The 26,421-nt window shown below is 40.8% G+C and overlaps 1 protein-coding gene across 5 annotated transcripts in view; it reads right to left on the reverse strand.

Annotated features, from left to right (window-relative positions):
- Positions 1–26,421, reverse strand: part of ARID4B (AT-rich interaction domain 4B) — a 195,843-nt gene that overhangs the window by 95,553 nt on the left and 73,869 nt on the right. For all 5 annotated transcript variants that reach the window (XM_066382500.1, XM_066382490.1, XM_066382472.1 and 2 more), the window contains exons 4-5: positions 24,563–24,628; positions 6,089–6,179 (exon numbers count right to left, since the gene is read on the reverse strand). In XM_066382500.1, coding sequence (XP_066238597.1) covers positions 6,089–6,179; positions 24,563–24,628 — 157 coding nt within the window. The remainder of the gene's footprint in view (positions 1–6,088; positions 6,180–24,562; positions 24,629–26,421) is intronic.

Raw genomic sequence — 26,421 nt, forward strand, 5'->3', positions numbered from 1 at the left:
AGCCTGATAGCTTGAGCACAGCGTCATTGGCTTGACCAGGGGATCATCCTCATGATCCCAAATGTTGCCAGCTTGAACCCAAAGGCTGCTGGCTTAAGCTTGAGCAAGGTGACTCTGGCTTAGCTTGAGCTTGAGGTCCAATTCCTGGTCAAAGCACATAAAAGAAGCAATCGATGCACAACTAAGAGAAAGCAACTGCTCCTCATTGTCTCTCCCATTCTCACTCTCAAAAAAAAAAGGAGGCATTTCAGGATGAAACTATTTAAATTTTAATTAACCCTTCTCAATATGATAAAGGAAAGACAAATTTTCCAAATGGCACCAACAAATTTACCTAAGAAACAGAAAGAGTACAAATTTCTACATTTAGACTGCCCTTACAAAATTACTCTATTTTTATTTAAAGCAGGGTTTCTTAACACCAGCACTACTAATACTTTGAACCACTTTTTCATGGGGGCTGTCTTGTGCACTGTGGGATATTAAATAACCCTCCTGGCCACTACATTCCAGTAGCACCCTCACTCTTCCAAGGTGTGGTAACCAAAAATGTCTGCAGACACTGCCAGATGTTCTCAGAATGAACTTGCCTCCAGCTGAAAACTACTTATTTAAAGTGCTAAAAAGTCCCACCAAATTTACTGGAAGTTGGCCCTGGCCGGTTGGCTCAGTGGTAGAGCGTCAGCCTGGCGTGTAGGAGTCCAGGGTTCAATTCCCGGCCAGGGCACACAGGAGAAGCACTCATCTGCTTCTCCACCCCTCCCAATCTCCTTCCCTCTCTGTCTCTCTCTTCCCCTCCCGCAGCCAAGGCTCCATTAGAGCAAAGTTGGCCCGGGCTCTGAGGATGGTTCCATGGCCTCTGCCTCAGGTGCTAAAATGGCTCTGGTTGTGACAGAGCAACGACCCAGATGGGCACAACATTGCCCCCTGGTGGGCATGCCGGGTGGATCCTGGTCAGGTGCATGCGGGAGTCTGTCTGACTGCCTCTCGTTTACAACTTCAGAAAAATACAAAAAATAAAATTACTGGAAGTTTATATATAGACAGAACATATATATATCATATACTACATTACTCCAAATCACGGCAAGAAGAGTTATTTATCTCTTTTTTTTTCTGGCAAGAATGGAGGGGTGAGGCAGACAGGGATAGAAGGAAGGGAGTGAGATGAGAAGCATCAACTCATAGTCGCAGTACTTGAGCTGTTCACTGATTGCTTCTCATACAAGCCTTGACCGGGGGGCTCCAGCTCAGCCAGGGACCCCTTGCTTAAGCCAGCAAACTTGGGCTCAAGCCAGTGACCACGGGGTCATTTCTATAATCCACATTCCAACCAATGACTTCAAGGTTTCGAATCTGGGTCTGCAGCATTCCAAGACAGTGCTCTAGCCGCTGTGCCATCACCTCGTCAGGCAAGAGTTCTTCTATTTTAAAAAACATTGCCAGGCTTTAGTTTTAGAATTAGCAGTTTTTGCTTAAATACCAAAATTAAGTTCTTTTTTTATTTTTATTTTTTTTACAGAGAGAGAGTCAGAGAGGGATAGATAGGGACAGACAGACAGGAACGGAGAGAGATGAGAAGCATCAATCATCAGGTTTTTTTTTGTTTGTTTTTTTTTCATTTTTCTGAAGCTGGAAACAGGGAGAGACAGTCAGACAGACTCCCGCATGCGCCCGACAGGGATCCACCCGGCACGCCCACCATGGGGCGACGCTCTGCCCACCAGGGGGCGATGCTCTGCCCATCCTGGGCGTCACCATATTGCGACCAGAGCCACTCTAGCGCCTGGGGCAGAGGCCAAGGAGCCATCCCCAGCGCCCGGGCCATCTTTGCTCCAATGGAGCCTTGGCTGCGGGAGGGGAAGAGAGAGACAGAGAGGAAGGCGCGGCGGAGGGGTGGAGAAGCAAATGGGCGCTTCTCCTGTGTGCCCTGGCCGGGAATTGAACCCGGGTCCTCCGCACGCTAGGCCGACGCTCTACCGCTGAGCCAACCGGCCAGGGCCAATCATCAGTTTTTATTGCAACACCTTAGTTGCTCATTGATTGCTCTCTCATATGTGCCTTGACTGTGGGCTTTCAGCAGACAGAGTAACCCCTTGCTTGAGCTAGCGACCCTGGGTCCAAGCTGGCGAGCCTTGCTCAAACCAGATGAGCCCGCGCCCAAGCTGGAGACCTTGGGGTCTCGAACCAGGGTCATCCACATCCCAGTCCCACGCTCCATCAATTGTGCCACCGCCTGGTCAGGCCCAAAATTAAGTTATTATATATTATATGAACCTTCACATTATGTGAGACTGGATAAATAACTTTTATTACATTATTTTAATGCTATAACTAAAACATTTAATAGCAAAAATGCCACATTTATAAGACTGACAACCATACCTAATTACGATAATAATTAACTATACAGACTTGCTCTTAGTCTTATAACCTATATAAAATCAAATATTTTCTTAGGTCTCAAAAAGCTCCATCAAATTTTGATACCACCAAAGATATCTTATTAGGTGTTTATACTTATCTCTCAGGTCATTAAAGAATAAGGATTATTACCATTCAATAAATAATGCTGGAATAATAGACTATCAATTTTGAAAAAGGTATATGATCGTATTTTAGGATGTTAAAAAAGTAAACTAGGTAAAATAAAAAGTTTTTGTAAAACAACAGCTATAAATTGAAAACTACATTGGAAAATAAATTTAACACTGAGGGAAGGAAGATTTTTTTTTTTTTTACAGAGACAGAGAGAGAGAGAGAGAGTCACAGAGAGGGATAGATAGGAACAGAGAGACAGGAACAAAAAAAAATGAGAAGCACAATCATCAGTTTTTTGTTGCAACACCTTAGTTGTTCATTGATTGTTTTCCATATGTGCCTTGATCGTGGGCCTTCAGCAGACCGAGTAATCCCTTGCTCGAGCCAGCGACCTTGGGTTCAAGCTGGTGAGCTTTGCTCAAACCAGATGAGCCCGTACTCAAGCTAGCGAGCTCGGGGTTTCGAACCTGGGTCTTCCGCATCCCAGTCCGATGCTCTATCCACTGTGCCACCGACTGGTCAGGCAGAAAGATTTTCTTAAAATTCAAAACTAGTCTGACCAGGCAAGAAGATCTTTTTTTTTTTTTTTTTTTTTTTTTGAAGCTGGAAACAGGGAGAGACAGTCAGACAGACTCCCGCATGCGCCCGACCGGGATCCACCCGGCACGCCCACCAGGGGCATCGTTCTGCCCACCAGGGGGTGATGCTCTGCCCATCTTGGGCGTCGCCATATTGCGACCAGAGCCACTCTAGCGCCTGGGGCAGAGGCCAAGGAGCCATCCCCAGCGCCCGGGCCATCTTTGCTCCAATGGAGCCTTGGCTGCGGGAGGGGAAGAGAGAGACAGAGAGGAAAGCGCGGCGGAGAGGTGGAGAAGCAAATGGGCGCTTCTCCTGTGTGCCCTGGCCGGGAATCGAACCCGGGTCTTCCGCACGCTAGGCCCGACGCTCTACCGCTGAGCCAACCGGCCAGGGCAAGAAGATCTTCTTAAACAAAATTCAAAACACTGGCCTGACCAGATGGTGGCTCAGTAGATAGAGCGTCGAACTGGGATGCGGAAGACCCAGGTTCAAGACCCCGAGGTCGCCAGCTTGAGCACGGGCTCATCTGGTTTGAGCAAGGCTCACCAGCTTGAACCCAAGGTCACTGGCTCGAGCAGGGGGTTACTCAGTTTGCTATAGCTCCACGGTCAAGGCACATATGAGAAAGCAATCAATGAACAACTAAGATGTCACAACAAAAAAATAATGATTGATGCTTCTCATCTCTCTCCATTCCTGTCTGTCTGTTCCTATCTATCCCTCACTCTGACTCTCTCTCTGCCCCTGTAAAAAACAAAACAAACAAACAAAAACACACACACACAAAAAACCAAAATTCAAAACTAAACTACAAAGAAAGAAGTGATAGGTAAACTCACTAAATTAAACTTCATAGTAGAGATAAGAATAAAGCAATATGAGAAAAATATTTGCAACTAAAGAAGCAAAGGGTTAATATTCAGAATAAGCGAAGAAATAACATCCTAAAAATAACGAGATAACCAAACATCCTAAGAGGAGAACAGGGAAAAATGGGAAGACACTATAATCATACAGGTTGCAGCAAAAGTAGGTCTATAGTTATGAATATGCAAAACAGAATTTATTCTTATATTATTTATTATTGTATTATTTTACATATGAACAACTGTAAACTTACTTTTGGTACACTCGGTATAGATAAATGTTCCTTTCGATAAACATGTGAAAAGATGTTTTATCTCACTAGTAATCATGAGAGGGGCATATTAAAGCAAAACTCAGGCCCTAGCTGGCTGGCTCAGTGGTAGAGCGTCGGCCCAGTGTGTGCAAGTCCCAGGTTCGATTCCAGGTCAGGGCACACAGGAGAAGCGCCCATCTGCTTCTCCACCCCTCCCCCTCTTCTTCCTCTCTCTATCTCTCTTCCCCTCTCACAGCCAAGGCTCCACTGGAGCAAAGATGGCCTGGGCGCTGAGGATGGGTCCATGGCTTCTTCCTCAGGTGCTAGAATGGCTCTGGCCAAAACAGAGCAATGCCCTAGATGGGCAGAGCATCGCCCTGTGGTGGGAATGCCAGGTGGATCCCTGGTCAGGCGCATGTGGAAGTCTGTCTGACTGCCTCACCGGTTCTAACTTTGGAAAAATACCAAAAAACAAACAAAAAAAAAACTCAGACTACTTTGTGTCCACATGGGCAAAAATGTAAAAAGATTAATTCATCAACTTTGATAACAGCTGGAAAAACAAGTACACTCATTCACTGTTCATGAAAGTGTAAATTAATCCAGTCTTTGAGGAAGGCAGTTTTCATTAGCGACTAAAATTTTAATGCCTGACCAGTAGTGGAGCAGTGCATAGAGCATCAATCTGGGACATTAAGGTCCCAGATTCGAAACTCCGAGGTCTCTGGCTTAAAGCCAAGGTTGCTGGTTTGAGCAATGGGTTAATGGGCTCAACTTGAGCCCCCCAGTCAAGGCATGCATTAGAAGCAATCATTGAACAACTAATGTGAAGCAACTACAAACTGATGCTTCTCAATCTCTCTATCTTTCTCTCTCCCTCTTTCAAAGTCAGTAAGAAAAAGTAAATTTCACATCAATCTCTGTCTAGTTCCCAATGAATATATATACACTAGGGAAATACTAGAATAATGTGCATGTACAAAAGACATTTAATTCAGTGTTTATTGTAACGGGGGGGAAAAACAGAAACAAGACTGGTAAAAAAAATACATTCTGGTATATAAAATTTATCTATTGCACAACAAAATGAATATACTTAAATGTACACTTAAAACAGTTAAGATGGGGCCTGACCAGGCAATGGTGCAGTGGATGGAGCGTCAGACTGGGATGTGGAGGACCCAGGTTCAAGACCCCAAGGTTATCAGCTTGAGCCCAACGTCGCTGGCTTGATCAAGGGGTCAGTCGGTCTGCTGTAGCCCCCCGGTCAAGGCACATATGAGAAGTCAATGAATGAACAACTAAGGAACTGCAACAAAGAATTGATGTTTCTCATTTCTCTCCCTTCCTATCTGTCCCTATCTGTCCCTCTCTCTGACTCTCCCCCACAAAATAATAAAAATAAAATAAAATAGTTAAGATGGGCCTGGTCAGGTAGCTAAGTTGGTTAAAGCATCATCACAATAAACAAAGGTCATAAGTTTGATCCCTGGTCAGGGCACATACAAGAATCAACCAATGAATGCATAAATAAGTAGAACAACAAATCAATGTTTCTTAAAAATCAGTAAAATTTAAAAACTTTCTTAATGATTAAGATGGAAAAAGAAATTTCTCTAAGATACACCTTGAAGTGAAAAAAGCTAGAAATCCAATTCTATACTTATAACAATAATTTCAAGTTATATGTTATACAAGTACTAATGAAATACATTTTTTAAATATCTGGAACGATAACCATTAACAGTAATGATTTCTATGGCACTAGGGGAGGAAGAAAAGCAAGAAAACTTTGCAGTTGGTTATATTATCTTTGAAAATAAATTTTTAAAAGATGTATCTTCTTACCAACAGTGTACCAACTTGCATCTGTTAATTTATTGATAATAGCTTCCTGATATGCACCATCAAGATTCTTCACTTCCACCACAGCTCCAACCTAAAGAATTATAAAAAGTTAGAAAACCTTTTAGAAAGTAAGTGAACAAACCAAACACTGGCTTTATATTTTTTAATTGAGTGCATGGTGGTAAAATTACTAATGTGATTTGTGTTGAGGTTATCCACCACCATTTTTGTAGCATCAGTGAGAATGTCAACATAGTAGAAATGGAAATATTATCTGTACTATGAAAAGTGTCCAGCCTGCTGTACCACCGAAGTGTCTTGGGAACCACCAGGGGTCCTCAGATCTTCCTCTGAGAACCAGAACAACTGTACTGAAACTGTCCTTGCCCCACAGTAGCATTCCTCTTTGAAGAAGGCTGAGGAACGGTATAGATAATAAATAGCTTTGAAGTCTACTTAACAGTTAAAGCGTAACACTAATGATAATCATTTGTAATATTTTCCATTTGATCAAGAAAATGCTGAGTTACATTTATGTGGTCTTTACAACTAAATCAAACTAAAAAGCTTGTGCACAACAAAGGAAACTATCAAGAAAATGAAAAGGTGACCTATTGAATAGTTGAAAATATTTGCAAATCATTAATCTGACAAAGGATCAATACCCAAAATATATAAGGAAATCATACAATCCAACAGTAAGACAAACTGTCCAATTAAAAAATGGGCAGAGAATCTGAACAGACATCTTTCAAAGACATACAGAGAACCAACAGGTACATGAAAAGATCATCAACACTAAACATCAGAGAAAAGCACATCAAAACAATAAGAGGCCCTGGCCGGTTGGCTCAGTGGTCGAGTGTCGGCCTGGCGTGCAGAGGTCCCGGGTTTGATTCCCAGCCAGGGCACACAGGAGAAGTGCTCATCTGCTTCTCCACCCCTCCCCCTCTCTTTCCTCTCTGTCTCTCTCTTCTCCTCCCGCAGCGAGGCTCCGTTGGAGCAAAGATGGCCCGGGCGCTGGGGATGGCTCCTTGGCCTATGCCCCAGGCGCCAGAGTGGCTCTGGTGGCAGCAAAGTGACGCCCCGGAGGGGCAGAGCGTCGCCCCCTGGTGGGCGTGCCAGGTGGATCCCGGTCGGGTGCATGCAGGAGTCTGTCTGACTGTCTCTCCCCGTTTTCAGCTTCAGAAAAATACAAAAAAAAAAACAAAAAAAAAACCATAAGAAGATATTAATTCACACCTGTGAAATGGACCAGTGTCAAAAAGAAGTAAGTGTCAGCAAAGACCAGGAAGAAAAGGAAACCACCGTGCACTGTTGGGAGCGTGTATATTGGAGAAGCCACTACGAAAATCAGTATGGAGGTTTCTCAAAAAAATTAAAAGTAGAACTACCATAGAATCCAGCAATTCTATTTTCGAGTACTTATACAAAATAATGAAGATGCTAAATTTAAAAAGATTTGCACCCCTGGCCTGACCTTTGGTGGTGCAGTGGGTCAAGCATTGACCTGGAACGCTGAGGTTGCCAGTTCAAAACCCTGGGCTTGTCTGGTTAAGGCATATATGGGAGATGATGCTTCCTGCTCCTCCCCCCTTCTCTCTCTCTCTCTCTCTCTCTCCTCTAAAATGAATAAAAATAATTTGAAAAAAGAAAAGATATGCACCCCCCATGTACAATGTAATATTAACCACAATAGTCAAGACATGAAAGCAATGTGTTTATAGAAGGATAGATTAAGAAAATATGGTGTATATATATAATTATTTAGCCATAAAAAGGAAATCCTGAAGATGGCGCTGGAGTAGGCGGACGTACCAACATCCACCTCCCAGAACCAAAGTGGATTACAAAATAATTTTAAGAACTATCATCTGAAAAAACCAACTTTGGACTAAACTAAGAGGGCTCTTCAACCAAGGAACACTGAAGAAGCTACACAGAGACTGGTAGGAAAAGCGGAAACGTGTAGAGGGCTGCTCAGCTCCCTGGAGTGAACGGCAGCCGGGAGAGACTCTTGTGGTGAGAAGTGAGTTTAGCAGAGAGGGGAGGGTCCTGAGCCCCAGGAACAAAGCCCCAGCCTGCAGCCCCGGAGCCTAGAAGAGGCGAATGGACAGTGTTTAGCTGGAAACAAGTCAGGATACTGTTTGTGAGAAAGAGTCTGATTTCTCAGACCCAGGATTCTTCTTAAAGGGACAGCGCAGAACACCTCTCTCACAAACCACTCACCTGGGGCTCCGAGGGATGGGGATAGAGGAGAGTACCAGAGTAGCAGGAAGAGAGTGTAATCTAGGAGGCACAGGGAGAAACATTTAGAGAGACAGCCACCCTAACCCCTGGGACAAGTCACTCCCCAAATCTGAAGTGAATCTTTCCCCTGGAAACAGCAATTCAAGCAAAGGGAAGCAGGACACCAGCCAGACAGGATCTCCCACGGCACTCAGAGCAGAGTCGCTTAGAAGGAGGGAGCTTTCAGGACTACAGGAGTGAGTCAGAGGGTCTGAGCTGCAGCGCCCCCATCCACACGACTGAGGGCTCATCAGAGGGCGGGTGGCAGCGGGACGCAGAAGCGTGGTTCTGTTGGCAAGGGCGGAAGCCAGTTGGCCACCACTGGGCCCAGGTGTGAGCTCAGTGTTGCCTGGCTGGGGAGGAGGGGGTGTGCAAAAGCGGTCAAGCCCAGCTGTGGCCAGCCTACAATCCAGCCTGCAGGGGAAAAGGGCAGGAACCTGGAAGGGGTGGAGACCAGCCTTTGAGCAAGGGCGCAGGAGCACAACCTTGCCCAGCCATGGAATCGAGGCTTGTGGCCTGACTTGGGAGCCAGCTCCTCCCACGGGGTGGAGCCAAAAACCCAGAACGGGCAGAATCCCGCAACTGAGGATGGGCACGCAGTCCCAATTGGCCTGTGGAGCCAAGGCTTGCAGCCGTCCCACCAAGCGCTCCTCCTGCAAGGGTGGGGCGAAAGCCAGGAAACTGGCGGAGACACGCAGCTGAGCAAAGTGCTCGCCACTGCCCTCAGGGCAGAGCATAATGCCAACTGCGGGGGCGGGGCAAAGGCCAAGGACACCTAGACTTGTACACCCGAGTACGTGATCACAGCGACTCCCATGAAGGAGAGGTGGAAACCACAGCAACAGCCCCAGTGGACAGGCACTGGCAACACCCAAACCCAAAAGCCCTAGGCAGCAACAGAAGAGGGGGTGGCAGGCCTGCAGATAGACCATACCTAGGGAACAGAGGCCACACCCAGTGGTCTCCAGTAGCTAAAACCTTCCTTTACATAGAGAAAATGAGAAGGCAGAGAAATGCAACACAAATGAATCAAGAGAAATCCCCAGAAAAGACCTGAATGAATCAGATATAACCAAATTACCAGATGCAGAGTTTAAAATAACGATTGTTAGGATGCTCAAAGATATTAGAACAATAGGTGGTCATTATGAACATCTAAATAAAGAGATAGCAAATATAAAAAAGGACATTAAAATAACAAAAAAACAGTCAAAAATGACAAATACAATATCAGAAATGAAGAACACAATAAAAGGAATTAAAAGCAGGATGGATGAAGCTGAGAATCGAATCAGCGAGTTAGAGGACAAGATAAAGGCACGGAAGCAGAGCAGAAGAAAGAAAAGAGACTCAAAAAGTCTGAGGAAACTCTAAGAGAGCTCTATGACAACATGAAGAGAAATAACATCTGCATCACAGGGGTTCCTGAAGAAGAAGAGAAAGAACAAGAGATAGAGACTTTGTTCAATCATATAATAGCTGAAAACTTCCCTCAATTAAGGAAGGAAAACATCTCAAATGGTCAGGAAGCACAGAGAACTCCATTAAAGAGAAACCCAAAGAAATCAACACCAAGACACATCATAATTAAAATGCCAAAGCTAAGTGATAAAGAGAAAATATTAAAAGCTGCTAGAGAAAAAAGGCTATCACCTACAAAGGAGCCCCCATAAGGATGACTTCCGACTTCTCAACAGAAACACTTGAGGCCAAAAGGAAATGGCAAGAAATATCCAAAGTAATGCAGAATAAGAGCCTACAACCAAGACTACTTTATCCAGCAAGGCTATCATTTAAAATTGAAGGAGAAATAAAAAGATTTCCAGACAAAAAAAAAAAAACTCAAGGAATTCACTACAACCAAACCAAGGCTGCAAGAAATGCTAAGGGGTCTGTTGTAAACAGATCAAAGGAGAAAAAGTATATAGCAAAAGAGGAATATAGTTTTAAAGAATAAAATGGCAATAAACAATTACATATCAATAATAACCTTAAATGTAAATGGTTTAATGATCCGATCAAAAGACAGGGTAGCTGCGTGGATAAGAAAACAGGACCCATACATATGCTGTCTACAAGACACACTTTAAAACAAAAGATGCACATAGACTGAAGATAAAAGGATGAAAAAAATATTTCACGCAAATGGAAATGAAAAAAAAGCTGGGGTAGTAATACTTGTATCAGACAAAATGGACTTTAAAACAAAGATTATAGTTAGAGATAAAGGTCACTACATAATGATAAAGGGAGCAATCCAACAGGAAGATATAACCATTATAAATATCTACGCACCTAATATAAGAGCACATAAATATATAAAGCAGACTTTGAGGGATTTAAAGAGCGAGATCAACAGCAATACTATAATAGTAGGGGATTTCAAAACCCCACTAACATCACTAGATAGATCCTCAAGAAAGAAAATTAACAAAGAAACAGCAGACTTAAAGGACATACTAGATCAACTGGATTTAATAGATCTCTTCAGAACCTTTCACCCTAAAGCAGCAGAATATACATTCTTTTCAAGTGCTCATGGTACATTCTCAAGATAGACCACATGTTAGGGCACAAAAGCAGTCTCAACAAATTTAAGAAGATTGAAATCATATTGAGCACTTTCTCTGATCACAATGGCATGAAACTAGAAATGAACCACAACAGAAAAACTGAAAAATACTCAAACACTTGGAAACTAAATAGCATGTTATTAAATAACAAATGGGTAAACAATAAGATCAAAGAAGAAATAAAAAATTCCTAGAAACAAACGATAATGAGCACACATTAACTCAAAATTTATGGGACACAGCAAAAGCAGTCCCCAGAGGAAAATTTGTAGCATTACAGGCATACTTCAAGAAGCTAGAAAAACCTCAAATAAACAACTTGACCCTACATCTAAAACAGGGGTCTCAAACTCGCGGCCTGCAGGCCGCATGTGGCCCGCCGAACAATTTTGTACTGATATTTTTTTGTTTTCAACTGCAGTGAGAAAAGTATTGCATAACAGTTGCCTTTTGTAGACCTAGTGTGGCCCGCCGAACGGCTGTGATCTTGCTCTGTGGCCCACATGCTGAGTTGAGTTTGAGACCCCTGATCTAAAAGAACTAGAAAAAGAACAGCAAGTAAAGCCCAGAGCAAGTAGAAGGAAGGAAATAATAAAGATCAGAGCAGAAATAAATGGCATAGAGGCTAAAGAAACAATACAGAGGATCAATGAAATCAGGAGCTGGTTCTTTGAAAAGGTAAAGAAGATCGATGAACCTTTAACCAGACTCACCAAGAAAAAAAGAGAGAGGACTCAAATAAATAAAATTAGAAATGAGAGTGGAGAAATAACAACTGACACAACAGAAATATAAAATATTGTAAGAAAATACTATGAAGAACTGTACGCCAAAAAACTAGACAACCTAGATGAAATGGACAAATTCTTTGAAACATATAATCTTCCAAAAATTAATCTGGAAGAATCAGAAAACCTGAACATACCAATTACAACAAATGAGATGAAAACAGTTATCAAAAAACTCCCAAAAAAGAAAAGTTCTGGGCCTGATGGCTTCACAAGTGAATTCTACCAAATATTCAAAGAAGAACTAACTCCTATCCTTCTCAAGCTATTTCAAAAAATTTAAGAGGAAGGATGACTTCCAAGCTCCTTTTATGAGGCAAGCATAATTTTGATTATAAAACCAGGCAAAGACAACACAAAGAAAGAAAATTATAGGCCAATATCCCTGATCAATTTAGATGTTAAAATTTTCAACAAAATATTAGTAAACTGGATCCAAAAATATATGAAAAAAATCATACACCATGATCAAGTGGGATTTATTCTGGGGAGGCAAGGCTGGTACAATATTCACAAATCAATCAATGTGATTCATCACATAAATAAAAGGAAGGAGAAAAACCACATGATAATTTGAACAGATGTAGAAAAAGCATTTGATAAAATCCAGCACCCATTCATGATCAAAACTCTCAGCAAAGTGGGAATACAGGGAACATACTTCAACATGACAAACCCACAGCCAACATCATACTCAATGGGCAAAAATTAAAAGCAATCCCCTTAAGATCAGGAACAAGGCAGGGGTGCCCCCTTTCACCACTCTTATTCAACATAGTTCTGGAAGTCCTAGCCACAGCAATCAGACAAGAAAAAGAAATAAAAGGTATTCAAATTGGAAAAGAAGTAAAACTATCACTATTTGCTGATGATATAATATTGTATATAGAAAACCTGAAAGTTGCAGTAAAAATCTACTAGACCTGATAAATGAATTCAGCAAGTTGGCAGGATATAAAATGAATACTCAGAAATCAGAGGCATTTTTATACACTAACAATGAACTGTCAGATAGAAATTAAGGGATCAATCCCTTTTACCATTGCAACCAAAAAAATAGAGTACCTAGGAATAAATGTAACCAGGGAGATTAAAGACTTGTACTCGGAAAATTATAAAACATTGATAAAAGAAATCAGGGAAGATACAAACAAGTGGAAGCATATACCGTGCTCATGGTTAGAAAGAATAAACATCATTAAAATGTCTATATTACCCAAAGCAATTTATAAATTCAATGCAATATCGATTAAAATAACAAGGACTTACTTCAAAGATATAGAACACATATTCCAAAAATTTATATGGAACCAAAAGAGAACACGAACAGCCTCAGCAATCTTGAAAACAAAGAATAAAGTGGGAGGTATCACACTTCTGGATATCAAGTTATACTACAAGGCCATTGTACTCAAAACAGCCTGGTACTGGCATAAGAACAGGCATATAGATCAATGGAACAGAACTGAGAACCCAGAAATAAACCCACACTTTTATGGTCAACTGATATTTGACAAAGGAGGTAAGAGCATACATTGGAGTAAAGACAGCCTCTTCAACAAATGGTGTTGGGAAAATTGGACAGCTACCTGCAAAAAAATGAAACTAGAACACCAACTTACACCATCCACAAAAATAAACTCAAAATGGATAAAAGACTTAAATGTAGGCCGTGAAACCATAAGCATCTTAGAAGAAAACATTGGCAGTAAGCTCTGATATCTCTTGCAGCAATATATTGGGTTGGGGAATAAGGTCGTAGCGTTTTTATATTTTCTTTTATTTTACAACGATTTGTTTGCTGTTTGGCAAAGGGTAAGTATTCATTCGATAAAACTCTTTCTGCTCTACAAAACTATGTTAATTGTATTTTTGAGTTATTTAATTTTTTATTAGTTTTGAGGCTTAGAAATGGAATACCCAGGAGGCAAAAATCAACATTTTCGACACCTGCTCTTCTTTGCTTTTCATCGAGGTCAAAAAGCTGCCGAAGCAGCCTGGGACATTTGCGAAGTGTATGGAGAAGGTGTCATAGGCGAGTCTACAATTTCGGAAATGGTTTGCAAAGTTCAAAAATGGCGACTTTGACGTCGATGACACGTGCCGCAGCGGAAGGCCTTCTGAATTCGATGAAGAACTGGGAAATGCTTGAAAAGAATGCCACGGTCAACAAGGAGCTCTACATTGCCCAGCTACACCGCGTGAATGAGGGTATTCGACTGAAAAGACCTGATCTACATGGTCAAACCATACTCCTTCACAACAACGCCAGGCCCCATGTTGCACAAGTCGTCAAAGCCTCACTCCAAGAGCTCGAATGGGAGGTCCTTCAGCATCCGCCCTATTCTCCGGACCTTGCATCGACCGATTACCATCTTTTCCGCTCCCTGTCAAACCATATGAAGGGCATTACCTTCGATAACAAAGAGGTCCTTAAAAACTGGCTCAACAACTTCTTTGACACCAGACCAGGCGATTTTTGGCGGAACGGCATTAACAAATTGGTCGAGAGGTGGGAAGAGGTTGTAAACAGCAACAGCGAATATATAATTGATTAACTTATTGATATAATTATTGTTTTTTGTTTAAATAAAAGTCTTCGGTAAAAAACGCTACGAACTTATTCCCCAACCCAATATTTGCCAATTTGTCTCCACAGGCAAATGAAACAAAAGACAGGATAAACAAATGGGACTCTATAAAACTAAAAAGCTTCTGCACAGCTCAAGACAATAAGAACAGAATAAAAAGACAAACTACACAATGGGAGAATATATTTGACAATGCATCTGATAAGGGGTTAATAACCAAAATTTATAAAGAACTTGTAAAACTTAATACCAGAAAGATAAACAATCCAATCCAAAAATGGGCAAAAGAAATGAATAGACACTTCTCCAAAGAGGACATACAGATGGCTAACAGGCATATGAAAAAATGCTCAACATCACTAATCATTAGAGAAATGCAAATTAAAACCACAATGAGATATCACCTCACACCAGTCAGAATGGCGCTCATCAACAAAACAACACAGAATAAGTGCTGGCGAGAATGTGGAGAAAAGGGAACCCTCCTGCACTGCTGGTGGGAATGCAGACTGGTGCAACCACTGTGGAAAACAGTATGGAGATTCCTCAAGAAATTAAAAATTGAACTGCCTTTTGACCCAGCTATACCACTGTTAGGAATATACCCCAAGAACACCATAGCACTGTTTGAAAAGAAGAAATGCACCCCCATGTTTATGGCAGCATTGTTCACAATAGTGAATATCTGGAAACAGCCCAAGTGTCCGTCAGTGGACGAGTGGATTAAAAAGCTTTGGTACATATATACTATGGAATACTATTCAGCCATAAGAAATTATGACATCGGATCATTTACAACAACATGGATGGACCTTGATAACATTATACTGAGTGAAATAAGTTAATCAGAAAAAACTAAGAACTATATGATTCCATATATAGGTGGGACATAAAAATGAGACTCAGAGACATGGACAAGAGTGTGGGGGTTACAGGGTATGGGGGAGGAGAGGGTGGGGTTTGGGGGAGGGGAAGGGCACAAAGAAAACCAGTTAGAAGGTGACGGAAGACAACTGGACTTTGGGTGATGGGAATGCAGCATAATCAATGTTAAAATAACGTAGAGATATTTTCTCTGAACATATGTACCCTGATTTAATAATGTCATCCCATTAAAATTAACCAAAAATATATTTGATCAGATATATCTGGTAGCAAAAAACTTGAAAATAAATTCAAACTTAAAATATGAATAATAAAATACAGAAAAATATTTAATCCATATATCTGTATCTTCAGAAGACCAAGTGACCAGTGATGTCATTTTGGCTCCAGATTCTTCTCATTCTTTAACAAGTTGAATAGTAAGTCTTTTTTAATGCTTGCTGACCCCCAGGAATCAGTTTTTTTTCCAAAAAATAAAATTAGTTCCAGTTACAGATTTATTAAATTAAAGTCATGTTTGTTTGATATCCAATTTATGGAAACAAGAAGAATATACATTTGCCTGTTTTTTAATGTTTATTACACATTTTTAAAATAAATAAATTGTACTCTGGATGGTCAGGAGGCACAAGGACATACATGAACATTCGTACTACAATCTGTTTTTCGTAGTTTGGTTGTTTACTGAGGTTTGTTACTTTAAAGTTTTTGATTAAAATCAAAGTTTTGCCTCCAAAAAGATGTTTTCTGAGATATTGATTCTAAGCTTGTTATTAAGAAACAAAAGACCCAGAAAGACTCTTTGACCCCTACCCTTTCCTGCCTAAAAGATTAAGAGTAAAAGTCTGCTCTAGGACGGAAATCTAGCATGTTCGTCTTAGCATTAGAGAGGAAGTATCCAAGCAGGTGCCAGTTAGCTAGATTCTCTTCTGTGTCCCATTGTTTCATGGTTGCCTAACAGAAGTTTGTTTGCCACTATGTGCTCAATTTTTTTAGCTACTTATGATATACTTTTCATTTTTCTCCTTTGAAACCCTGGACCGGATCTTTTCCTCTTTGTCCATAATGTTATATAAGCTTCAGCTGCCCAATGCATTTGGGGTCTTATTCTTATGGCATCCCTGAATGTGCATCCATATAATAAACTTTGGATATTTTCTGGTTACTCAGTCTCTGTTAATTTGATGATTAGCTCAGCTAGAGTACTTAAAAGATATAGTAGAAGAAAAAATATTTCTTTAATCCCACATTGTCAAGATAGAAATGAAGACACATCACATATCCAGCCACGTTGACTTTCAGTATGAAAAGTATATTTGTGGCCCTGGCCGGTTGGCTCAGTGGTAGAGTGTCGGCCTGGTGTGTGGGGGACCCGGGTTCGATTCCCAGCTAGGGTACATAGGGGAAGCGTCCTTTTGCTTCTCCACACCCCCCCCCTTCCTCTCTGTCTCTCTCTTCCCCTCCCGCAGCCAAGGCTCCATTGGAGCGGGGATGGCCCGGGCGCTGGGGATGGCTCCTTGGCCTCTGCCCCAGGCGCTGGAGTGGCTCTGGTCGCGGCAGAGCGGCGCCCTGGAGGGGTAGAGCGTCGCCCCTGGTGGGCGTGCCGGGTGGATCCCAGTAGGGCGCATGCGGGAGTCTGTCTGACTGTCTCTCCTCGTTTCCAGCTTCAGATTTCTCTTAAAAAAAAGAGAAAGAATAAAAATTAAAAAAAAAAAAAGTATATTTGAAGATAGAAGACCAAGCAACAGTCCAGTGGTTTTCTCTGAAGTGTTACTGAATGAAGTCAATGGGTGCATTTTCCATAATGCATAAAGAATCCAAAGTCTGAGGCAACAAGTACTTTTTTTTTTTTGCAAAGAAACGGGTTTATTCTTCAGGTAGTCAGATGAGACCAGAGATAAAGCTTAAATCAAATTTTCATATAGAGATTTGAAGCAAACTTATAAAATAAAGGTAGAAAAACTTATGTTTATAAGTTCTAATTCAGAGGAGGAGAGGGAGGGGTTTGGGGGAGGGAAGGGGCACAAAGAAAACCAGTTAGAAGGTGACGGAAGACAATTGGACTTTGGGTGATAGGAATGCAGCATAATCAAATGTCAAAATAACCTAGAGATGTTTTCTCTGAACATATGTACCCTGATTATCAATGTCACCCCATCAAAATTAAAAAAAAAGAAAAAAGAATTTGTCTCACGGCTAATTCAGGCAGTTAGAAGAATAGTATAAGGATGCTAATTCTGCTTCTCAGGCCACATCCTGCAAAAGAGGCCCCAAGAAAATCGGTGATTTAGCTCCTCTGATTTTGCCAATTGGATTTAAAAAAATAGGTCAGGAACACCCTGAAATGGAACTAACAAAACAAGGGCATAAATTTAAAGGACTTTTAGATACTGGAGTGGACATATCTGTTATTGCTAAGCTACATTGGCCTCCTTCCTGGCCCACTCATGCAGCAGCCACAGAATTACAAGGTATAGGGCAGAGTAAATCCCCTCAACAAAGTTCTAGTTTTTTACATTGGGAAGATTAAGAAGGTCATTCGGGATTTTTTAAGCCTCATGTGCTCCCTGGATGGCCGTTAATTTGTGGGGTAGAGATGTTTTGAAAAATACGGGAGCATTGCTTGTCAGTCCTAAGGGTTTGGTCAGTACTCAGCTGCTTGATCGGGAATTTTTGCCTAAGGGACTAGGGAAAGAACAGCGAAGAATTCTCACCCCCATAGAAGTAGCTCCCAATACCAGAAGGTGTGGATTAGGATATCAAAATTTAGCATAGGGGCCTTGGTAGCTCCTGCTACCCCAATAATGCATTGTGTAGACCCAATTACTTGGAAATCAGATAATCCTGTATGGGTAGACCCATACAGGAAATGGCCCCTTTCTCAGGAAAAACTTAGGGCTGCTGCTCAATTGGTACAAGAGCAGCTACAGCTTGGGCACATTGAGCCATCTAATAGCCCATGGAATACACTTCCATATTTTGATCTTGCCGCCTCCTTGATTTTCAAGGGGCATAGGCGACCCTTACAGCTTATAGGTTTTGAGCCTCAAAATTATTGTTCCTTTTTTCAAAGGATCAACAATAATGGCTCTGGGAAACTTCCATTAAATGGCAAATAACTATTGTAAATCAATAGACAACTTTATACTGAAACAGTCAACTTAAAATCAGCTCAAAAACTAGAATTATATGCCATTATCATGGCTTTTCAGCATTTGCCATATTCCTCCTTTAATCTATAGACAGACAGCAAATATTTACTTATGGTTGTTACCACTATAAAGACTGCTGTCTTAGGGACAACTGCTGATGAACTATTTCAGCACTTCTTCAAAGACTTGTATGTCAACATAGAGCTCCATGTTTTATAGGACATACTCGAGCTCACTCCATGCTCCCTGGAGCTTTAGCACAAGGGAATGCCCTTGTTGATCAAGCTACCCAAAAGAAAATTATTTGGAGCAATCATGACAAATCGAACAATTCAGTCTCATACTATTCATCACCAGAACGCTGCAGCCCTGTGTAAGCAGTTTCAACTTTCTCGGGAAGCAGCACGGCAGATTAGTAAATCCTGTCCAAGGTGTCCTATTCTACAATCTGTCTCTTCATTTGGAGTTAACCCTCAAGGACTCCTACCAGGACAACTTTGGCAAATGGATGTTACTCATAAACCATCATTTGGCAAACAGTCCTACATCCACGTTACAGTGGATACTTACACTGGATTTATAGTAACCTCTGCCAGAACAGGAGAGGCTGCTAAGCATGTTATAGCTCATTGTCTGTATGCATTTTTCTATTATTAGATTTCCTAAACTGGTTAAAACGGACAATGCTCCTGCATATGTAGCAAAAGCATTTACTGTATTTTGTCAAACCTTTTGAATTATGAGTATTTCTTACAATCTTTAAAGTCAAGGTATTATTAAAGTGTACCCAGCAAATATTTTAAGGTCAATATAAAAAGTTTAAAAGGGGGGAGGTCATATCCTGGAACTCTTATGGGTCTACCATATCATGTTTTATACTTAAAAAAATTTAAATTTCTTTTTAATACTGATGAACAGGAGACGCCAAATCTTTTTCTCCTGCAAACTTCTACCTTCTTTTATTTGATCCAGCTAATAACATTATTTTGTCTTTTTGGAAATAGCTCCAGATATACGGAAAAGGTTTATATAGGCGGATGGGGATTCTCAAACCCCTCAGCGAGATCTTCTGAGCATGACTTTTAAGGCACCAAGAGGCAGAAAAGGCCCAATAGAGATCAGGTGAACTACCAGCTTTTAGGATACGCCCTTAAAGGCCCCAAAAGGGTCTCATAGGATTCTGGGTCCTGCTTCAATAGTGAAAAGGAAGGGCATTGAGCTAAAGCCTGTGTAAGGCTTACATGCCTTTGCTGTGAGGAAAAAGGTAAGCTTCACCCTTGCTCCTCTAAGGAGGGTTCAGTCTCTTCCAGCCCTGCTCCAGACACTTATGACCTAACCTTGCCCAGAATGCTGGGGTTTGCCATTCAAGGCTGAAGGTGCCCAGGGCCGTCGGCCCCATCTACAACACTGTGGACGAGCCTAGGGTATTTCTTCCAAGAAGCAGGTAAACTGATCTCACTTGCACAAGGGCCACTTAACTATGTCTTGCCTGAATAGTCAGCTTTTTTATTCTTCCCTTGAAGATCTCTGTTGTGGGTGTTGATAGTCCTATTTTCTGCTGCTTTGTTTAATATATAGTGTTTCCTTTATTCCTCCTACCTCAATGCCCCACTCATATTTCAGGCTGGGACCTACTCCTAATTTAGAGCTCTCTTTCCCCCTTTTGTCAACTTCTATTATGAATCTACCTTTGCCACCCAGCTTAATGTATCCCAAGGTTCTCTTTACCAAGCCACAGTCGCAGAGCTCCAGGGAAAAGCACCCTGGTCTCATCTCTCCAGGCAGAGGAGAACAGAAGCTCCATCTCCACACATGCTGCAGATGGCTTTTCCAGTCTACCTGAATCATTACCAGCTAGAAGCAGCGGTCATTGGGACTTGGACGTGAGCTGCAAAGTATAGAATTGTGACAATTCCAGTGCCATGCGGACTTTTCCTGGATGTGGACTTTTCCTGGACTCCTGCTCCTTGTGACAGCTCCTAACAGACTGAACTGGGGTTGGGTTGCACTTGTAGGGATCTGGAATGGTGTTGGTGCCAACTTGGACTTGGTGACCATGTTAAGGACACTACTCTTTTATGGATTCTTGCTGTATTGGCCAAGAGTTTGCTTAAAGGTTTTAATTACTGTAAAAAAAAAAAATAGAAGACTGGATAAAGAAGATGTGGCACATATACACTAGAGTATACTACTCAGCCATAAGAAATGATGACATCGGATCATTTACAACAAAATGGTGGGATCTTGATAACATTATACAGAGTGAAATAAGTAAATCAGAAAAAAACAAGAACTGCAGGACTCCATACATTGGTGGGACATAAAAACAAGACTAAGCCTGACCAGGCGGTGGCGCAGTGGATAGAGCGTCGGACTGGGATGCGGAAGGACCTAGGTTCGAGACCCCGAGGTCGCCAGCTCGAGCGCGGGCTCATCTGGTTTGAGCAAAGCTCATCAGCTTGAACCCAGGGTCGCTGGCTCGAGCGGGGGGTTACTCGGTCTGCTGTGGCCCCGCGGTCAGGGCACATGTGGGAAACCAATCAATGAACAACTAAGGTGTCACAATGAAAAACTAATGATTGATGCTTCTCATCTCTCTCCGTTCCTGTCTGTCTGTCCCTGTCTATCCCTCTCTCTGACTCTCTCTCTGTAAAAAAAATAAAAAATTAAAAAATAAAATAAAATAAAATGTTATGGCCTACCCCCTATTAAAAAAAAAAAAAAGCCTGACCTGTGGTGGCGCAGTGCATAAAGTGTCGACCTGGAAATGCTGAAGTTGCCGGTTTGAAACCTTGAGCTTGCCTGGTCAAGGCACATATGGGAGTTGATGCTTCCAGCTCCTCCCCTCGTCTCTCTCTGTCTCTCCCCTCTCTCTCTCTCTCTCTCTCTCTCTCTGTCTCTCCCTCTCCTCTCTAAAATGAATAAAAAAAAAAAAAACGAGACTAAGAGACACGGACTAGACTAGAGTGTGGTGGTTAGGGGGGGAAGGGAAGGAGGGAGATGGGGAGGGGCACAAAGAAAACTAGATAGAAGGTGACGGAGGACAATCTGACTTTGGGTGATGGGTATACAACATAATTCAATGACAAGATAACCTGGACATGTTTTCTTTGAATATATGTACCCTGATTTATTGATGTCACCCCATTAAAATTAATAAAAATTTATTTATAATAAAAAAAGACACTAAAAACAGTGAATAAACGGACTACAAATTAGGTTCTTTTTATAAAATAAAACAGAAGAGCCCAGCCCTGGTAGATCAGTCAAGTAGAGTGTCCTCCCAACACAATAAAGGTGCAAGTTTAATTCCAAGTCAGGGCACATACAAGAATCAACCAATAATGCATAAATAAGTAGAATGACAAATCAATCTCTCTATCCCTTCCTTTCTCTTTAGAATCAATCAAAAAATATTATAAGGGAAGGAGAATATCTTTTATTTTTATTTATTTATTTATTTTTACAGAGACAGAGAGAGGGATAGACAGGGACAGACAGACAGGAATGAAGAGATGAGAAGCATCAATCATTCGTTTTTCACTTCACATTGCAACACCTTAGTTATTCATGGATTGCTTTCTCATATGTGACTTGACCGTGGGCCTTTTGCAGACCAAGTAACCCCTTGCTCAAGCCAGAGTGAAATAAATCAGAAAAAAACAAGAACTGCATGATTCCATATATGGGTGGGTCATAAAAACAAGACTAAGAGACATGGACAAGAGTGTGGTGGTTTAGAGGGGGGGAAAGAGGGAGAGGGGAAAGGGGAGGGGGAGGGGCACAAAGAAAATTAGATAGAAGGTGACGGAGGACAATCTGACTTTGGGTGATGGGTATGCAACATAATTGAACAACAAGATAACCTGGATATGTTTTCTTTGAATATATGTACCCTGATTTATTGATGTCACCCCATTAAAATTAATAAAAATTTATTTATAAAAAAAAAAAAAGGAAATCCTGTCATGTAACCTCGGTGGACCTTTGAGAGAATTATGAGGATTATAAAACATAATATATGCAAAAGTGAAATGAAATCAGAGAGAGAAAAACAAATATTGCTAAACACCATTTATATGTGGATGCTAAACAAAGAAACCAAGCTCATAAATAAAAGAAACAGATTGATGGTTGCTAGAAGGTGGGGTGGTTGATGAAGGGGGTCAAAAGAGATAAACTTACAGTTACAAATAAGTCATTAGGATGTAATTTATAGCATGCTGACTAGTCAATGATTCTGTATCGCACATTTGAAATTTGCTAACAATAAATCTTAAAATTCCATGTCAAAAGAAAAAGAAAAAACTCTTTGTATCTATGTGTAGTGGATGTTAACTACATTTACTGTGATGAACAGTTTGAGATGTATAAAAAAACAGAATCATTATGTTGTACACCTGAAACTAATAAGTCAGTTATACCTCAAATAAAGTAAAATGTATATGGTCTTTACAGTGATAACAAAATAAACTTGTTCAGAGAAGAGACTATTAACCCCCCACAATTCTTTTTCTTTTTTTTTTTTAAGATTTTTTTTTATTTATTCATTTTAGAATGGCAGGGAAAGAGAGAGAAGGGCAGGGAAAGGAGCAGGAAGCATCAGCTCCTATACGTGCCTTGACCAGGCAAGCCCAGGGTTTGAACTGGTGACCTCAGCGTTCCAGTTCAGTGTTTTATCCACTGTGCCACCACAGGTCAGGCTTCCCCCACAATTCTTAAAAGAGGGAAAGAAACTCCAGAAAATTAACAAAATTTTCATTAACTGACTACAGTAAAAAAATAAATGGTATGATATTTTAATTTAATACTCAAGTGATATAAGTATTTTTTCGTGTGAACTTATTAAAAATAAATTTAGATCAAATATTGTAAAGCTATAAAATATATAAGGGAATAATTAATAAACATATAAATAGAGCATGGGAGAGTATGTGTTCTGAATATCCAGAGAGCACAATGCTTCAATTATATAGGTTGTGAGACTATCAGAGTTTTGGTTCTGCCATTACTGGTGGTAAGACCTTGGTCGAATTACTTTACCTCCTTCAGTTTCCTCTTCTATAAAGAGCAGTCATGAGGATTAAGAAGATACTAAAGGCCCTGGCCAGTTAGCTCAGTGGACAGAGCATTGGCCCAGTATATGAATGTCCTGGGTTCAATTCCTGGTCAGGGCACACAAGGGAAGTGACTATGTGCTTCTCTTCCCCTCTCACTTCCCCCCACCCCCACCACAGCCAGTGGCTCAACTGGTTTGAGCATTGGCTGCAGGCATTGAGGATAGTTCAATTTATTTGAGCATCAGCCCTAGACGGGTTGCCAGGTGGATCCTGGTTGGGGTGCGTGCAGGAGTCTATCTCCCCTGCTCTCACTTAAAAAAAAAAAAGATAAATCTGCTAAATAAATGGTGGCTAACATCATATAAGTACACGTTTTTTGTCCTTTTGTCCCGACAAGTGATAAACTTGTGCAAGTAATGTTAAAGATGGCACCTAAATACACACATCTAGCTAAACCTCCAAAAAGTACAGCTTCATGAATAAAGGATTTTTCTTGCATCTACAAATGTTTCTTCAATTCTGTTAGAATCACTTTGAAGTTTACCCAGCCAGGCCAATGTCCATTTTCAGACATTCACTAATAGAAAGTAAAGATCACTTATTTCACTGGCCAATGAGGAAAAGTGAATGCAAAAAAAAGAAATCTATCTGCATGTATGAACATGTTCATCCCTTGTGATTGCCCGATGACTTCCCCCCGCCAAATTTCATTTGCTAGTAGTTACTTCAAAGAATTATAAGCTCTAAGGGCTTTGTTTTGTTTTTCTCTTTTCACATCATCATAGAATTTACACCACAATCTTAATGATGTAGATGAATTACATCAACTATTAACTCTGAAAAATCTATCATGTTAGTTAGTAATACATGGTGAGACCAAAAATGACAAGTAAATAAAGAGCAACCAATGCTTCTTTGATGTTCATTCAGTTTCTGAACAGTTACATTTCACTGTTATATCAGGTTTTATTGAGCATTAAATCTACTCTTTTCTAATAATCTATTCAGAGAGAAATACATATTTATTAACTCGGTAACAAAATAATCAATGAATTAAAAAGAAATGACCAAGTATAATCATTAACATTTTTCCCAATGAAGCACTGGAGCTAATAATGAATAAATAAATAAATTACCTTTAGTGGGCCCTTTATGTGGTCATCCTGAACTTCCACTGTTGAAGAATCATGCCTAAATGTTACCTAGAAATTATATATTTAATTAGCCAGATGTATACACACACACCGAATCAAGCAACACAAGCTCATCAATGCACAAATTCTTTTTTTTTTTTTTTTTAAAGAGACAGAGAGAGGAATAGACAGGGACAGACAGACAGGAACGGAGAGATGAGAAGCATCAATCATTAGTTTTTCATTGCACGTTGCAACACCTTAATTTTTCATTGATTGCTTTCTCATATGTGCCTTGACCGCGGGCCTTCAGCAGACCAAGTAACCCCTTGCTCGAGCCAGCGAGCTTGGGCTCAAGCCAGTGAGCTTTTGCTCAAACCAGATGAGCCCACGCTCAAGCTGGTGACCTCGGGGTCTTGAACCTGGGTCTTCCGCATCCCAGTCTGATGCTCTATCCACTGTGCCACCACCTGGTCAGGCCACAAATTCATTTTTATTATGAGTAATCCAAACAAACAACTCTGCCTACTTTATATAAAATCTCAATCACTAAATAGATTAATTAAAAATTTTATTAAACAACTCCACAGATTAAATTACTTGATGTTTCACATATCATACTTTGTTCAAGACTACTAGTTATTAGTTTAGTAGCACCATTTCTTTTCCTACAATATGAGGAAAAAAGAGGTGGAGATCTAAAGCTATTAGGTGCTACAGTTGACCCTTGAACAACATGGGGGTTAGAGGCGCAAACCCCCCAACCCCAAAGCTGAAAACAGACATATAACTTTTGAGTTGCACAAAACTTAACTCTTAATTGCCTACTAATGACCAGAAGCTTTATCGATAACATAAAGAGTTGATTAACACAAATTTTGCATGTTATATACCGTATTACATTATGTTGTATATTATATACTGGATTCTTACAATAAAGGAGGCTACTAGAATAAAATGTTAAGAAAAATCATTAGCCTGACCAGGCGGTGGCGCAGTGGATAGAGTTGGACTGGGATGCAGAGGACTCAGATTTGAGACCCCGAGGTCGCCAGCTTGAGTGCGGGCTCATCTGGTTCGAGCAAAAGCTCACCAGCTTGGACCCAAGGTCGCTGGCTCGATCAAGGGGTTACTCTGGTCTGCTGAAGGCCCATGGTCAAGGCACATATGAAAAAGCAATCAATGAACAACTAAGGTGTCGCAATGAAAAACTGATGATTGGTGCTTCTCATATCTCTCCGTTCCTGTCTGTCTGTCCCTATCTATCCCTCTCTCTGACTCTCTCTCTGTCTCTGTTAAAAAAAAAAAAAATCATCAAAACAGAAAATACATTTACAGTATTTATTGAAAAAAATCTGCATATAAGTAGACCCGTAGAGTTCAAATCCATGTTTTTCAAGGGTCAAATATATACCATTTTGTGAAGGCCTAGCTTAATAATAAGCGGTAGCAACAAACAGTTAATGAGAGCTAAGTATCAATCTCAAGCATCAAACGTATCATTGTCGCAACAACCTTATTAGATAGGTATGACTGTTCCCATTTTATTGATAAGAAAATTAGGGAACAAAAAGTGCAAGTAATCGGTCCAAGATCCCAGAACTAGTAAATGGTAGCGATAAAATTCAAATTTAGACAGTCTAGCTCCAGAACTCTACCATACTATACCAGATGTGAAGGTTCAAATTTAAATATTTAATTAGTTGGTGAAAAACAAGATAGCTTCCAGTATTCAGCACTATACTTCCCTACACAAGCAAGAGTTCGCACAGGGAATGTACCATTAACATGGTCTTATCCAATGTGTGCGGTAATCAATCTAGGCAACAGGCTCACATACCAGCCACGAAAAGAGATGTCCT

This window comes from Saccopteryx leptura, chromosome 1, assembly GCF_036850995.1.
Source record: "Saccopteryx leptura isolate mSacLep1 chromosome 1, mSacLep1_pri_phased_curated, whole genome shotgun sequence".
Classification (NCBI taxonomy): domain Eukaryota; kingdom Metazoa; phylum Chordata; class Mammalia; order Chiroptera; family Emballonuridae; genus Saccopteryx; species Saccopteryx leptura.